Source organism: Taeniopygia guttata, chromosome 2, assembly GCF_048771995.1.
Source record: "Taeniopygia guttata chromosome 2, bTaeGut7.mat, whole genome shotgun sequence".
Classification (NCBI taxonomy): Eukaryota; Metazoa; Chordata; class Aves; order Passeriformes; family Estrildidae; genus Taeniopygia; species Taeniopygia guttata.
Window position 1 is genome coordinate 101,621,371 of NC_133026.1, and position 18,072 is coordinate 101,639,442.

The 18,072-nt window shown below is 36.6% G+C and overlaps 1 protein-coding gene across 13 annotated transcripts in view; it reads right to left on the reverse strand.

The window, feature by feature from the left end:
- Positions 1–18,072, reverse strand: part of PTPRM (protein tyrosine phosphatase receptor type M) — a 441,751-nt gene that overhangs the window by 266,818 nt on the left and 156,861 nt on the right. For all 13 annotated transcript variants that reach the window (XM_030265998.4, XM_072924519.1, XM_030265997.4 and 10 more), the window contains exons 6-7: positions 8,352–8,526; positions 451–744 (exon numbers count right to left, since the gene is read on the reverse strand). In XM_030265998.4, the coding sequence (XP_030121858.2) occupies positions 451–744; positions 8,352–8,526 (469 nt within the window). The remainder of the gene's footprint in view (positions 1–450; positions 745–8,351; positions 8,527–18,072) is intronic.

Below are 18,072 nucleotides of genomic sequence, written 5' to 3' on the forward strand. Positions count from 1 at the left end.
ACTCTATTAATTATAACATCCAAAACAGGGGCCAAGATTGCTACAATGCATCAAAAATTGCACTATCTCATTTAGTAAAGAGACATGCGGTCAGTCACTCAAGAAAGCAGCCCTTTGCTAAACCACATCTGCTAATTGAGACTCAACAGTGAATGCTTTTGCTGTTACCCAGGATCTCTTTCCACTTTATCCACAAGTTGGATACAACTGACATTGAAAAAACAAAAGCATGCACAGTCATTATTTCATCTACAGTCTACAATGGCACAGAAAGTTGTTCTCAAGGTCACTGTAGCTGGAAAATGCAAATATATTATAGTTAAAACCATTCAGTCTTAATTCCTGCAACCTGCTGGTTTAAGACAGACAGTAAAAACTGCCAATGAATTAACTTATGTCTTCAGCCCTAGAAAGATGCTTACAACTTTCCTATCGCGTTGGAGTACTCACCAGCACACTTAGTTCTTGTTTTCAGAGCTGGGCCAGGAGATCCTGTTCCTCCTTCACCTGGTCTTGTAAGTAACACACTGATTTCATATTCTGTATCAGGATCCAGGTGCCCAATCTTATAGCTTGTGGAGTCCACGGGTTGTATGTCATACCAGCTCCCACTTGAAGTTCGATACTCAACTTCTCTTTGGATAATAGGTCCGTCCCCATTGATGGAATTGGCATTCAGCTGTATCCAGAGGTAGGTTGCACCAACTGAGGACAGCTGAGGTGGAGCAATAGGAACTGGTGGCTCTGAAAAACAATACGGTATGATAAGAATCTATGATTACACTTCCATTTTTTCTACTTCTAAAACATTCAAATAAGCAAGGGTTTTGTACTACATTAGAGTTGAAGACTGCATAAAAACATGGATATGAAGAAATCACCACTACAACTGACTTATTTTCATTAACTGCAATATTCAGATTCTTTTGCTTATGCAGTTGGAGATTTTAACCTGAAGCTTTTGGTTTAAACTTCATAACTTTGAATCAGGTGCAAATGAAATTCTATTCATTCAACATTCCATAGCAACTCCCAGTTTAAAAAGAAAGATAATCTCGGGTTTTCTCATAAAAATACACTTCATTCTGGATATTAATAATAATCCTACTCAAAACTAATGTTTTCAAGCTAACATTTATGTTGTAGCCTATGATTACACATAATGAGAACAGAAATTTCTGCACAGAAACAAAATGAATTTTTTATTAATTATTTTTCATGTACTTAACTACTCAGCCTTCATATTTTCAGACTTCTGTCTAAGCAGAGTAAATACAGTAATTTTTCAAGTTCTATATTTTGGTTAAATGAAAGCTGGGGGATTTCTTGAGTTTTTACTAGAGGTCTGTTTCTACTTCATGTAATGGCTGTTTTCACTACCACATGGAAATGGTACTCTGTATCACAGAACAAGTATGCAAGTGATAACCCGATAGTTTGGATTCTGAAGATTTCAAAACTGACCAAAGTTTTAAACTCACTTTAATTTACTCTGTGATAGGCAGCTTATTTTAAATTAGACTGCAGAAACAATTTGCAGACATCTTTTTTTAAAGGTAAATAACAAGTTCTTATCTTCCCTACTGGTTTAATTACTCTGCTATTTCATGCATCATATCAGCCAAAAATTCGCCTTCCTTTTGGTTAAATATAGTAAAGTAGAATGAAATCAAGCCACTGTAATAAGGCACTATTTGATCCAATATTCTATTCTATTCTTAACATATCTATCAGCAAACACTGCCATCTTCTTAAGGCTACACAGAACATGCAACGAACACAGGACATCTGTCTTCCCTAAGCCTTAGATTCAGATTTATCCTCTTCTGATAACCATTTCCCTCTGTGTTGAGATACATGTAGTCAAACACACAAGAAGTTTAATTTATGTATTTTATAATTTTTTCATGCTCTTCAAAGTCACAGTTAAAGCAAAGAACATAAAAGATTGAAGCAGAAGGGAGAAAGGATCTCCAGGAAACATTCAGTACTTCCTCAGAAATAGCAAATTGCTATTTTAACAAGCACATAATTATCCTATAGTATTCTACCTTTTTTCATTTATAGAAAGAGCAACTAAGTACACTGAAGATTAGCTGTGCCTCAGATTGATAGTGTTTCTAATTAGTAGGGCACACTTGTATGCAAGCTTCGATCTGTGCAATCTGTTAGCAATTGCTGAAATACAACACTACAAACCAGCAAACACAGGCATCATCACTGTGTGTTTTCATCTTAACAAAATAAGTGATTACTATCATGAAGAACACAATACAAAGGGCAACAAACCAAACATCTCCAAAGATATCTATTAAGCATTACTAATTGGAATAGACATAATAATAGCTATAAAAATATTGTGGCAGATTCCAGGACACAAAGAATATTGTTTAGATATTCAAATCAGCAGTGAAAGCATTGTTTTATGTCAATAGCAATATATGGCAAACTGATGTAATTGCTGAATTAGAAACATACTGTAGTTTTATTGAAACTATTCTTCCTAAAGCATATAAACTATGGCTTCATACAGTGATAGTATGTCTGGAAACGGTTCTGACTTGCCTCAAAATGATTTAGCATCAATTTAAATCATTAAGCTGTTTTGTGAACCAAGACATGAAATGGAACTTTTATAGAGGATCCTAAGGCATTTACTTAGCCATGCTGAAAGAACAGTTAATTACTTTCAAGTTTCAAATGCTACTAAGGGCTGTTGAAGTGCCATTCAAAATGCAAACTCAGGAGTTAGGTCACTAAGGTTAGTGGTTACACCAATTCATTCCAAATATTACAAGTACTTGAAACAGACAGTATTTTGTTGTGTTTTTATACCTCAGGGCATGTTTTTCATTTGGCAGGAACCACAATGAAAAGGTTAATTCAAGTTACATTATTTCAGCAAAGCCTGCATATACTGCAATTTCATACTATTAATATGGTTTAATACTAAAAGTTACCCTCTTACCAGAGATTGAGACTACCTAAGATCAACCTTTCATTACAAATATGATGCTCATATTAAGTGACTGGTTAAAAATAGGAGACTCAATTAAGCAGATCCTCTAATACAAACATTGTATATCCAGATATAATTAACTGATTTTGAGACTGAAGTCTGAAATGTATTTTTCTGTCTTGTTATTTTCGTTTTTCTTTTTACAGAATGATTTAATATTTTTAGGATGCTGAGGAGTTTGAATCACTTAGGTAAGTACCACACTGCAGCAAAACTGTCCTTCACTAAAAGCAGTTTTACTGGCAGCCACTGAGGTCGGCTCAATTAAATATCATGCAAATTAATACCTTTATGAAACAGTACAATAGACTTGATAGTTCAGTGCTGAGTATGTTCAAGGAGGAATTTTCAACTGACAGCAGAAACAAGTTTGTAGCAGTAGCTATTTAGTACAATGACTTAGCTTAAAGAGGAGTTCTTCCTTGCGGATCTCCTCCTGAAGCAAGTAGACAAATTTATTCAGTGCTGTGAAGCCCTTTTAAACATAGGTTTTAAAATAGAATATTAACTGAAAAAAAAGAAGGTAAGTGGATTCAAATTTCAAATTTTATGCCTTTTTAGACATCAAACCTCCTTTTGAATTCTCTGACAAATGACAATGGGCAAAATCCCTTAGGGAAAGGCAACAGTGGCTACCTACAAAGCCAGAGGTCTGTAGGGGAGAGAAAGCTTTAAGCAGGTGCTCTCAGGTCACTCTAAATAAATAGATCATTTCTATTAAATTTGAGAAAAAGACACACTTTATGATAAGGAGCAGCCCTTCTCTTACACAGATAATAAAAATAAATGTAGCCATACATGAATGTAAACGATTTATTCTTTTTTATTAATTGAAAACATACTTGAAACTCCAACTCCTTCATTTAAACTGCTTTGTTCTTAAATTACACAGATTTTCCAAACATTTTCTACAACATCTTAACATCTTTTACTCTGCAGTTCTTTTCAAATTTTAATTGGGAGGGGAAGGCATCACACTGAGATGCCACTGGAGATAATGTAAATCTCTAAGATTTAAGTGAGTTAAAGAAGACAAAAATAGACATTTCTTCTCTGCAGCTCAGAAGCACTATCTTGAAAAATGACAAAATCTACTTCCTAACTTTTTGGAAATGCATGAATGTGTATATGTTTACTTTCTCCTCTTTTTTCCCCTCTACAAAATCACAGAATCATGTTGGAAAACACCTCCAAGATAATGCAACTCAACCTTTGACCAAACACCAGGATACCAACTAATTCATGGCACTAAGTGAATGTTTTCAGGGATGGGGGACCCCATTACCTCCCTGGGCAGCCTGTTCCAATGCTTAACCACCCTTTCAAGGAAAGAATTCTTCCTGATGTCCAACCCGCATCTCCCTGGCAAAGCTGGAGTCCATGAGGTCTTGTCCTATTCCTTGCTGCCTGGGAGAAGAGGCTGACCCCCACCTGGCTACGACCTCCTGTCAGGCAGCTGTAGAGAGCAATGATGCCCCCTCATCTGGATATGCAGCTTCTTGTTCTTGCACTCCTCACTATCCACATTGTTAACCCATCACCATTTTACTCTCAAAATACAAGGATTCAGCAAGATGGAGGACTGTATACTAAAAGCACACAAATGGTAAGCTCATAGGTCTTGATCCCTGTGCCTGGATCCAGTCTGCCCCAGAGGAGCTCAGATCTCCACTTGCAATTAAATTTGGTACACTGCATTTAGAATTTTGGGGGAATGTGAAAGATGAACTCAACCAAGTCCCAGGGTCTTGCTGGGTTTTATTCAGCAGTTTGTTAACTAACTGTATTTGAGAACATATTTTCACAGGAAGAGAAAAATACCATTTTTGACATAACTAATACCCTTCTGAAAAAATATTACTGCTTCAAAGTCCAGAGCCTTCAGCACTTTCCTATGGCAAGTTCACTAAGATGGAGGAACTGTATCAGCTCTTCTATCTGGAGGTTTTCTCAACAACTCCAGGCTGAGGCACACACACACACTGAAAAATACAAGTCTCTAGTCAGTTTGCCAGAAAATGAGCATTATGAAACTGGACTTCATCATAGGAATTGTTGGGCAACAATAAAAATAAGTCCTAATGCCAGCACTGTTGGTAAAAAACGGGGTACAGACAGTGATGGCTCCAGCATGAAAGGTTAGTTGGAGAGAGAAAGAAACAGATGCAAAGTATCTATGTATATTTAATGCATGAGAATAATTGATACCACAGGAAAGTAATCATTGATATTTTCTTACTATGTCTTGATGTCAAAATGACTTTGCCCTCCAGAATTAAATCTTTGCTCTAGAGGTCCTGAAGAGGTTTGTTTCTGTTCCCAGTGTTAAAAAAAATTTCCATTTGGAAAATGCAGACATTTAAGCTGCCAGCATTACAGATGGCAGATACAGATACCTTTCTTTGCCCTTGCTTAAAAACCTAGCCAAACTCCTTTTAACCAATTTGACACCTAGGTTTACCTTGTTTGAACTCAATAAGCAGTCTGAACTCTGTAATAATCTGATGTCTGCTAGACAGGCTCATTCTGTTCTCCTAAATCTAATCTGTGTTGGATCTGCCCACTATTAGGAAACTTCAACCTAGGGACTGTATGTAGAACTCTAATTTATTTACCAAACGCATTTAATCAATTCCACCCGACTGTTTTCCTTTTGCTCAATGTTTGATTACTTTTATGTCATCTATTAGATACGAGCTGATATTTTTTACAATAAGTGGGTTATCTGATAAGGCCAATTTCATGCCTCCCGTTAGATGAAGTGACATTTCAATCCAATTCTCTGACAAACTTAGATGAGGATACTGTGCCGTTTGAGCACATACAATGACAAGGCACTTGTCCTTTCAGCCTTTCTTATCAGAACAAACACTCAGGTAAATTGAAAACCTCCCCTTCAGGATTTATTTAAATAGAACAATCAATACTTTATTACACCATCCTCTGAAAGGCATGTAAGTTACCACAAACAAGTTTTCAAATAAAACCCCTTCTTTCCTCCCCGCTTTTTGAGGCCAGACTAATTGTTCACTGACAAGCTTTTTCTCATTAACTAGACAATATTCGTGTTTACTATTATTTAATAACAGAACAGACAGCTCTTTAATTGCAATTCCCCCCACCCCCATACTAATGAAACCTTGGTGTAACATGCTCACTCAGGTGAAAAAAGAAGACAAAAAAAAAATGAGAGTAAGAACACCTGGCAGTTTCTTACATGTCTTTCATTTTCAAGATGTCATTCCTATTCCTTTGTGATTGCAGGTTTGATTTGCAGCACCTGAAACCAGCAGCCCTTCTGCTCTTTTCAAGAGTTCTGGTACCTCACCTCCAGTGCCACACAACATCTTGGCACAACAGCACTACAAACCTTAAAGTTCTTTACACACGTAATTGGAATCTACTTAGAGTAAGCTCCTATTTAGTGAAACTTTGTCTACAGTGAAGTGGAATGAATGTTGTACAAAGTTCTAACCCACTCTACTGTGCAAACATCTTGACTTAAAAGCAAGTATATTTTGAAAAAAGCCCTATTCCAGAGCAGAACTTTTTGCAACTTGAGTTACAGGTTCAGTTAACCAGATGAAACAGACCATGATAAATGTGAAGAACTGATTTTCTTCAACTTAGGATGCTCTGTTTGACTCTCCTTCTCCTGTCATTCTAGCCATGTAATTCAGAGGAAATTCTTCTTAAGGCAGTTTAGTTACACAAGTGTAAATGAGAAGAGAATTAAATTCATTGTTTGTAACAAAGAGGGGGAAGTAATTACACCACTGTTTTTACATATACCATTATTAAGCCATCAGCAATTCACAAGTATACTAAACATTACATGCAGTGTAGGCATATGTACATCCTTCATGATTTACAGATAGTAATGGATTAAAAAATATATAGCTGCACTGAAATCAACCTGTTATCTTTGAAGTCTGCTAACTGATATTGCAGAACACCTGTTAAAAAATAGGAAATACCATTTCTTAATGATATGTCATCAATAAGAAAGGTACTTATTCATTAGCCCCTCATGCTGCTGTTCAGTACAGTCATCTAATGTTTTACAGCACAATGCTTAAAATGGGTCTTTTTGGGTCAGGAAGGAATGACCTGCAGGTGGTATCATAAAAGCTCCAACACAGGCAATGGGGATTACCATAATTACTTTGCCACTCTACAAGCAGTTAATGGGATTACACCCTAAGGCTATCCACTTGCTCACAGTGCCCAGTGCAAATTTTCTGAAAGAATCTGGGTAAGCACAAATGCTTTAATGATACGCTTCATAATTTCATCTATTGTACCTCAAAAGAAGCACTAACAAATTAAAACATCCTGAATCTAAGAGACTGAGAAGAAATTAACTCCTTTGGCTTACTGCACCTCTCCTCACTGATGCAGTAACTCCTCCCTCTACCTCCTTCAGGCAGTGCTCATTCCTCTTTGTTTTCACTGGTGTTAAGTCTGAAAGATGCTTCATCATTCCTACTGGGGTTATAGTCCATGCTTCTTTTCTTTGCTGACTTTCTTATGTATCTATTTTTGGCCATCTACTTTAAATTTTGGCCATTTACTTTTTCTTTTCATGCTTGGACTAAAATAACCCAATTTTTCCGCCACACCTTAAAATTATATTCTCATCTCACTCACTCTGTTTCTTTTTTTATCTGTCCATTCAAATAGCTCTTATGTTTTCAAGCTACAATTTGTTTTGTCTTGTTATCTTCATACTCTGGTTATTCCAAACATCCTTCTTTTGTCTGTTTCTCTTAATTTTCTCTACAACACATTCACTAAAACCCTATTCTTGCTTTTGGAAAATGGTTTATTCTTCATTATGGCTTTCTTGCATCCTCTTCTACTGGTGACAGACTATTCCCTATTCTACTTACATCTAAGTGTTCCTCACAGTTTTTAAAAACATCCCTCCATATACTACAGTATATGTATTTTATGTGTTCACTGAATTGTAAATCTTGCATATTTTGAAGTAAGTGTATTTTTATAATGCAATCTCCACAAAGGGGACAAGTAGCCATTATTATGTTCATACTTTAAATAAAAGCTTGTAAAGGTGTATAGGTCTAAACAGTGCATTTTTGGGAAATATTTAAAACAGCAATCACCAAGTAGCTAGTTAATTAGCCCTGGTTTCTTCCATCACTCCCTTGTTACAGCTGGCTAGTCTCTTAAGATTGACATAAATAAAATCTATTTACTGAACCTCTTATCAAGTTTAACAGGCTATGGGTGACATTCTTGCTGCATTAGCAACTGCAAGCCCTGATTCCATACAGGGAGCATGCAAACACTGATTTCTATGGTGAAGTACCTTTGACTATCAGTTCTGCATAGTTGGATACACCAACTCCTCCTTCCGTCCGGATCATGCAGCGATAGTTGCCAGCGTCCCGCTTCGTGGCATTCACCACACTAAAAAGAGCCACAAATCGTCGGGCATTGAACACTTTTATGTCCTTCAAAGGTGCATCCCGTACATAAATACCCTGGGCAAAGAAAATAAAATAAAAAGTATTATTACTCATATTAAAAAAAAAAATAAATACTGACAGCCCATTTTACTTCTCTCAAGTTCCCCAGGAGGAGAGGAAAGATAAAAGCGGATAGAAAGAAAGAAGTCTGCATGTTACTTTTACAGGTGTGACAGTGAGACTTCTCTGCCTTCCCATGCAAGTTAAACCATTCATCATGATTGGACAACCATCAACCTGTAACAGCTGCTTTCAACTCTTTATAGATTAAGTAATAAAAAGATTTGAGAACAATGTAACATTTACTTGCTTAGCTTGTTTTACACAAATACTTAAATTTGTTTATTTTTTAAAAAATGAAGCCTAGGATAGTCAGTCCGTGCTTTCTCTTCCCTTCTGGCATCTGCTGCCTAGGATATGCATTTTCCAGGGAGACATCAGTGGATGGTTCTCATAGCAGCACCCACCCAAGGGGCTATCAGCGACTCTGCTAGAAGAGACTAGGCAGGGATTTACCAGGTAAATGACCTAAAGCTCTCTCCACCTCTCACTTCCTCAGCATGGCACTGGAAAATGGGAATTTTCTGTTTCAGTGCAGTGTCTTGCTGTCAATTCAACACATTACATGTATGGCACAAGAAAATGAGCCCTGTAACAGATAAGGAGCACAAGGAGTGAAAAACGGAGGGGGGAAGACAGAAGAAGCCAGAGATGAGAACTTTCCATGTCCTTTGAAACAAAGATAATGGCATAGAGACTTGGCTCTCAAATCCTCATCAAAACTCATGCTCCACCTGACCATGAAATAGGATATGTGCACTATGAATGCTCAAAAACCCACAGAAAATGTGTAATGATTGAATTAGGAAAGCTGGATGGAAAAAAAATCATCAAAGCGACCACCAAAATGTACTGACAACATTAACCCAAACAAGCAAACAAGAAAGAAGTATTTTTCACACAATGCTATGTATTCCTACAAACCAAAACATGAAGAGAAACTGGCAAACCCCAACTAACACTTCACAAAAATCACTGTCTCCAGGAAGGCACATACACTATCAGATGCTACATAATAACAACAGGTATGTTTAGTGTGTTTCTCTGATTTGAGGAGCTTCAAGCAGGTCAAGGGTCCTGCACTATCAAGCTTCTATAAAACAACATACCTGGTGATGTCTGTTTTTCTGCCCGGGAGTCTGTAGTTTCTCCAGCAGAATTTAAGATATATAGAAAATACTGATCTCATTTTACTGTGATCTTATTTGCCACTAAATTGGCAATATCCTTGAAATACAAGTTATAACAAAAGAGTTTTAAACAACAGTCACACAAAATTAAACTCATCCACAAATCACAAAACCAAGTCGAAGTTAATCATGCTGTTAGAAAGAAGAAGCAACATAATTAACAATACATACTGATTCTAATGCACAGTAATGTAGAGTTATTTCCTCTTCAAAAGATAACATGGGTGATGTAAAGCTTATGTGAAAGAAAAAAAAAAGTTTTTAAGGTGTCCAAAGAAGAATGGGCTATCATGCCTTAAAAATTACTCAGTTGTAAATTATTGAGAATTACTTCAGATAATTGACAGCTCCTTAAGATTCCTCGAAGTTTGAGCTGCTGATAAAGCAGATTCTGTGACACGGCATCACAGTTACCAAAACCTAAACTTGGAAAGAAACATTTCAAACTATTATTTCAAAACTACTATTTTTACTAGTGTTGCCACTGTAAAGTCCTTCTAGCAAGAATGGCTGCCGATAACAGGAGATAAGCTGTGGGTGAATTAGGAGTTTGGAGAATGATTATTTCTTAAAAGCTACATTATTTCTTGCCTAATACAATAACTTAATTAATCCTGATAAGCAAAACTGCTGATCAATCACAAGCCATAAGCCAGATTTAAAGTATGTTACTACAGCTTTCAGGCTCTTGAAAGATCCTGTACATACCCAAATCTTGTGGTTACATTACACCCATCCATATCACTAGTCCCATTTTCCTAGATGCAACATCAGGAAGGCATGCAACATGCATGCAGGTTATTTTATCCTGGCAAGAAATAGGTAAGTTATTCCCTAGGGAGGAACATACTGCCACACACTGATTAATTCTAGCACCTAAACTAGCTCAGCTCATTTAGAGTGTGAACATGCTCCGCTGCTCTACAGCCTGCACAGTACATCCTCCCATCCACGTGGGGAACCTGCAACCACAATTTACCAGGACTCTTACAAGTTACCATACAACTGAGTAACTGTGTAAATATTTTAAAATATCAATATCTTGCTGTTCCCACAGAGAAGGAGATGAAGGGAAAGGACTAGGAAATGACACTGTAATTTCTGCCTTAATCTGCAGTTCATGAAGAGGGGCAATCCTGCCAAGATATGATGCATACACAGAACCTGCTGGCCCTACAGAGAACTGTCTCCTACCACACCGTCCCCTCAGACCTCCAAGTGGCTGGTAGAAATCCTGAACTTCACAGTCTGGGTGTTCAAAGAAACTGCCAGCAGTCCTTGAAGGCAACTGCTCCAATACCCAGCCCCATAGGATGTATTTCCCATCCTTTTCCTGCATATCTAGAATGGAAATTGGAACTAATCAATGCACTGTAGCAGTAACAATAAATTACTATTTCACTTGGGTCCCATAATCTTTTTCACCTTCCGCTGATTCTCAAATATACTAATCTCACCTGATTTTGAGTGTTTTAACTGCTGTTCTACAACAGAAAATCTTAGTTTGATCAAATAATTGACTTACATGGCTTTGTGACACATGCCATTGATTCACATACCAATAATTTTAACTGAAAAAATAGAAGCCAAATCAGACTTCAGGAGACGCACATCACCTGCTCATATGAAAAAAATAGAGAAACCTTAAACGTAACTCAGCTTGGCTCCACAGAGGATTTGAGCATATTTTCCCTCTTATCAAAATCCAGGTGAGAAAAGGTTATTAATGGTGGCTTCAAAATTAATGAAAGAGTTCTGGAATAAAAAGCCGTTATTACTATAACAAAGCTGTAAATATATGGGAGATTATTATCCATAAAGATTATCTTGACTGACTTCTCTTGAACATTACAAACTCATGGAGGCAAAGTATAGAGTGTCTAATTATATGTTAGAACTCAAATAGTCCCACAGAATCACTACCATGACATTTTTTACTAGAACTCAAAGGAGAAGAAATAAGCCAATTTTTTTTCTTTAGTCTCTTTGGGGAGAAATACTTTCAAGGAAAATATAGTGTCTATAACAGACAAAGACAAAGAAACATAATTGCTTTACGTTCCACAAGAAAAAAATACAGCCCAAGAGAGCAAGTTTTCCCTCCCTTCTGGGATGACAGCAAATGAGTAGGAGAACTGCCTAATTGATTTAAGCCTAAGCATAAATGAACAGTAATGAAGGTAATGAATTCAAGTATAAAAAAAGTTCAATCTATAGGCATTGAAGAAGACAGTTACAAAGGCTGTAAAAAAAATATTTAAAAAAAATAATCTCACACCTACAACTTCTCCCAAACTCTTATTTCAGCAGTGGACAAATGGCAGAAGAGTATTTTTAGTCAGAAAAAATGCTATTTACAATTTGATCTATGACTACAGAATCATTTCTGTTGTAACTGTACCCACATACCCAGCTTCACTTCCTTTATTTGTGATTCACATTTTGTTTTACTGCAATGACTTCAGTAAGCTACCCAGGTATGGTATCTTGTTTCCAGTATGTAACAGGCCCATTTTAGCTCACTGTATGATAAATTACAAGTTCTCAGTGCTGCGTGCCAACAGAACGGCTAAAAAAAACTTATCAAATTAAAATTTGTTTATTAAGCATGCTAGTACATGCAGCTACAATTTCTGTAGAAAGAACTATTTTTAGTAGCCTTCTGAAAAGTAAGTTTTCATTCCTCACTAGTACAACAATCTGAACTCCCACAAAGAAGAGTTCACTTATGATATACCGTTTTACTAGCTATAGTAATTAAAACTTTAATCACAGGTTTTTTGAGATTCTGAAATTTACTAGTAGGTCTTAAGAACTCTCATTTTTTACATGAAAGCCTGAGTCTTCCCAAATACATGATATTTTATTGAAAAATAAACAAAAAAATGACAAGTCTGTAATTTACTAACCCCATTCCAGAAACGAGGATAAAATTCATGATTTACAATATAACACTACGGTACTGGTATTAAGACCTACTAGCACAGGTTGTTGGAGCAAATTTGTAGCATCCTGTGTTCTGGGTGGGGCTTTTTTTTTTTGTTTCATTTGTTTATTTTTTTATAATATAATTTAAAAATAAATAAACTGTTCTTTTAACTTTCTTTACTTTAGCTCTGCTTTGCCAGACAAAAGTCTGAGGCTTTACTACTGATTAGGGCTGTTAGCTTTTCCTGCCTCTGGGAGTTGGAGAGCTGTGTGAACAGGATACTTCATTCTTTACAAAGAGGAAGCTGCCATAATCATTTAATGTTAGACCTGCTTGGACTACAAAGGCCACATCCCCTGGGCAGAGCTATCTCACCTCCTTAGAACACAAGAACTATGGTCACAGAATAAACACTGAGATACAGAAATGAAAGCGACTGATTCCACTGGCTGCAGAGGAACCTGTGCATTTTCAAATGCTCAGAGAAAGCTTTCAAAAAATACCAAATACCTATATGAAAAAATGCTACTTAAGCCAACTAATGAAAATACATAACTGGTAAGTCATTTGTAAGAATAAATTTTCTATTAAACAACAAGTTATTTAATATATAGGGTATAAAAATAAGCTTAATTTAACTTCAGGATTTACACAGCTTGAAAACCCCATATTCCTAGTACCAACATATTAAATGCATATACAGACAGCTAAAAGCACTTTAAAATGCACGTTATTTTTCCATTTTAGGCAAGTTAGAATGAAAAGAAATAGGTTATAGTTATTTAAATCACACTTACTGGCTCTTCTAGGCAATGAACTAACTCTAAGTCTATTAAATGAACAGCAATTTATCAGCAACAATCTATATATTAAACATTTCAGAAATACTTTTAACAAAAACATAGCAGCAATTCGAAGGTATTGAACTTCAGGGATGCTGCATTCAGCACTACCAGCGATAGTCACTCTCAAGGCATGTATCAACAATTTTGTGAGAAGAGAGTTAAAAGGAAACATCAGTCACCCTCTGTCCATAAAGGTAGATTAGGCAGCTTTTCATACTTTTAGCAGAAGAAAAGGTTTGCATTATCCCACTTCCAAATACGCACATTTATAAAATTGTGATTAGAGTTATACCAGTGGGATCTCAAATAAAAGCAGCAAGGCCAGAAGCAATTTTTCTTTAAAATATGTTTAAAATCTAAATCAAATAGTAATTAATACCTCAGGAAAATTGCTTTGCAGAGTTCATATAATTCCAGTAACTAAGATGGCTACCTCTGAATTTCTAGATTTGTGTTCATAACCAACACAACTGTCAGTCTAGATTAGAGCCATCACATATCCTGTGATTATCCTTTATTTATTCCATCTGTCTAAGTTAACAGCTATATTTCATTCAAGTAATAAGGCCATGATGGAAAAAGATTATTATTGTCCTATTTGGAATTATTCTTCTATGAGACAGAATTGCACTCTGCAGGTGTAACTAATGGGCATTCAAGCAAACTATTATTATTTTACCTTTCAAGAAAGGTTTCTCTTTTCAGTAATTTAATGTTTGATAACTGAGCCTTTTCTTCAAATCACACAGGCCTGCAGAAGTCCCTGTTTATTATGAGTAAATCTAAATATGGGCTGGAGCTGTCAGGTAGTACCATAAAACACTATTTAAGTTACACATGGAGTAGTCACATCAAATATTAAGCCCTGACATCTATTTGAAGACACAGATACAAACATAGAAAGTAAACAAAGACAATGCATTTTCTGGAGTCATTAAATTCTGTGTAATTTAACCAAAGCAGTCACTCTCTACTCATGTACTGAAATTATTTTGTATCATTCTGACAGGAGAAAATCTGTTATCATTACACAGACATTTTAGAAGAAAGAAAAATCAACCCAAAAATGAAACTCTTGTTCAATCTATTTCTTATTTTTCCTTTAAATTCAAGAGCATCTAAGAAGAGTTTATCTCCTCTAACAATTTGCCAGTGCTCACAAAATATGTAAAATTCAAAATTTTCTTTCAATTCATTTTTAATAGCACACAATAGAATATAAAATGAGTTGTAGGAAACTACAGCCTTGGAAACATCTGGAGAAAACAAAGTACCAGGAAATATCTATCTAACACTTATTTAATACTTTGGATAAAAATTATGGCAATGATCCATGTATCTACTATGCATTTTGTTGAACTCGCAGACCTACTGTATTTTAATTCTTTGAAGTACATAACACTTAATACTTCTCATCATCCTTCTATTTGTGTTTAAAATTCCAAGAGGTAGTATGAATACCTTGCTAAAAACATAGAAGAGAACATATACAGGAATTTAAATACTCTGGGGCTTGGCATTCTGCAGATGCCAGGAGGGGCTAGAAAGGAGCAAAGTGATGAGGAGAAAATGAGGAAGCAGAGTTCATTAGCTTAATTTTCATTGGTACACACCATACAAAGCATAGCAATGCAGGTCTTTGTCTGCCTTTTCTATGCAACTACATGACAGGAGACTTAAAAACCAGTGCACTCATGCTCCACATTCCCTTCACTGCAGAAGTGTTAATTTTAGGAAGGAAGGCAGCATGGGAAGAAAAAGTTCTGGGGCCATTCTGAAGTCTATTCCAAAGTTTAACACAGTAAGAATAGCAGGCAAACCCAAAGCAACACTGAGTCCTACAAAGCAGGTAAGGAAGAAGCAGCTAAGAAAGAAACACATACAGCTTTGAGGATGCCAAATCATGAGGCGCTCAACTACTGCCTCCTGGATCAATTCTTCATAACGGGAGGAATGAATGGTGAGAACAGAGGCAGAAAAGCTGCAATAAACCCCTCAATACTGACCGTGCAGTCTATGAATACAGACAACCAAGCAGTAATAATCAGTAGTAAAGAAGGCACACGTGGGTTCATGTAACAGGGAAGATGATATAGAGGGGTTTGGCTGCAGGGGTTTCAGTCTTAATTACTGAGACAGTCACAGTTTAGCAGCTTCCTCCCCAACACTCACCTTTCTCAGTGGTCTGTTTCCTTCCCATCGTGTTCTCCTTGGATTTAATTTAAACTTTGGTTCTCCTTGCCTCAAAACAGCTTCAACAACCTTTATTCTTTATTTAAAAAAAAAAAAAAAGCTTCTCCTCAACTCCAATTTGAAAAAGCTACCTTCCTCCCAGCAGTAAGTTTGTACATTTTACCTACAGTATTCATGGTAAAAGTCATTATTTCTTCCTCCCAAAAGTCCAGCATAACACAGAAAATTTACTGAATTTATTTCATCAGTTCCCTAATCCTTGCATGTCCTTGACTGATTCTACTTCTGCTGAACAGTGCTTCATATCAAGGCAGTCTTCAGGATCCAGAAACAGGCCAACATCCTGCACTCTTGAAAGGAAAGCTGAATTTAACCAGCCCTCTGTGGCACAGGTCAACTGTTTCATTATCTTATGTCTGCTAATCACATTTTATAATTTAACACTCCAGAATAACTGGAAGACTAACACATCACAAGGAGTTTCTTGGAAAGTGAACACTTGGGTTACTTAATTTTATAAATCAGACAAGAATTTCAAAAAGGTTTGACCTTTCAAAAAGGTTACCCCTGATAAAGGTAATCCCAGAATAACTTCTCTTATGGGTCAGTTCATCATATGAGAATATATATATGGGTATGGAGGAAGGGAAAGGTTTACATGTATCCCCTCTGACTTATGTCCATGACTGTTTGCAGATAAGCAAATTTTCTGCAAATCAATGTATGTAGCTAATTCATTAATATTTGGTAGCTTCTGAACACCTGAGATACATATCAAAAACAGGGAGAAAAGGAAGAAGAAACAAGAACCATTATTACCTGCTACCACAAGTATTTTGTCCAGAGTTCAAGTTTTGTATCATCCTTGTAGTACAAAAATAATAACAGCTCTCTTGCATGGCAGTTCTGAGACTACAGCTCTAACATGCAAATGCAGAATATCAAAATCCACTAATTGTTCAGGTTACTTGCAAACAAACCCTGCCAAGCTTTCACCAGGTCTCAAAAGGTTTTGCAGTCTTGTCCATAACGAAGTGGATTTAACAGAGTTTACAGTGTAACTCTAAAAGCAAAACTTCCACAGTTGATCAGTGTTGCAGATTTACTTCTTCTCTCAAGTCTCTTTTGGACACTGGAGATTACCAAAGAGACAGCAGATGAGGGACAGTATTTTTGTGATAAAAAGGCTTTTTCAAACTTTAATGCCTCTATTAAAAATTTTCAGACCCCATATTACCATCGTAAGCAGGAACAGTTGGGTATACTAGTTGGATACCAAATGTACATTTCAGTGTCACAAGCAGACTCTGGGCAGAGCAGACTCCACCTCTCCTAGACAGGTGATGAAGGAAGGCTTTGGAGGACACCACCCATTTTCACTCCTTACAACCTGATGGATGACCAGCACCACTACAGAGGAAAGCACATCTTCCCTCTATCTATGCTACTTTTTTCCTACTGCATCAAGGGCTGCTTACGGTTTTAGGGTTTTAAATAAAATATTCAAAATTGCTGATATCCCTTTAAGTTTCTTTTTTGGCATCACTACCAAAATGGTCTGTTGTGCTTATTGACCTGAAGAGTTTCTGATTTAAGGGTTTTAAGTAATATCAGAACATAAAACTTCACAACTTTCAGTTAAGTATTTTAACCAAAATTCTACTATTTTGTGTAACACTTACACACCATTTAGGAATGATGGGGCTGGTACACGATGATGAAAGTGATGTTTATTCTTCCACCTACCCCTATCAGAATTACTTTAGTATTAATAACAAAATTCACAGACATTCCTTCATGATTTGGCTTTTTTGTGCCGTGCGTTCCAGTCTGGGTGGATTGAGAGGCGTAGCCTTGTAGAGCAGCTTTGCTGGCCAGGCTTCCTCAATATCTGGAGAGACTGTAAGGCTTATTTCTGGCTCCACTGTTACAGGGGCACCATCTCCTACAAGTCATGGAAGGCTATAGATTCAGAGTGGCTGCTGCACTAGCAGGCATTTGACTTTTTCCAGCTGTGCCTTTAACTGCTCATTTTACAAGGGAAGAGTACACAGCACCTGCTGTACCACTTAGTGCTGCTGAAGTGAGCCTGTAACAGAGAACTTGGTGTCCAAAGAGGAAAGCCACCATTAATGGACATTCCCACCACACTCCAAACACATCCAGCTACATACAGCTTAGTAATTAAAGCACTAGACTCAAAGGTTTCTGCCACCTCCAAAATCTCACCAAAGTCAAAACACTTCACAGATAGATCAATTTCAAGATGATATTTTGCTTCTTGCATATGTTCACTGGGATTTATCATTAAAAATCTACAATTAATTAATTTCTCCTTGTCTCT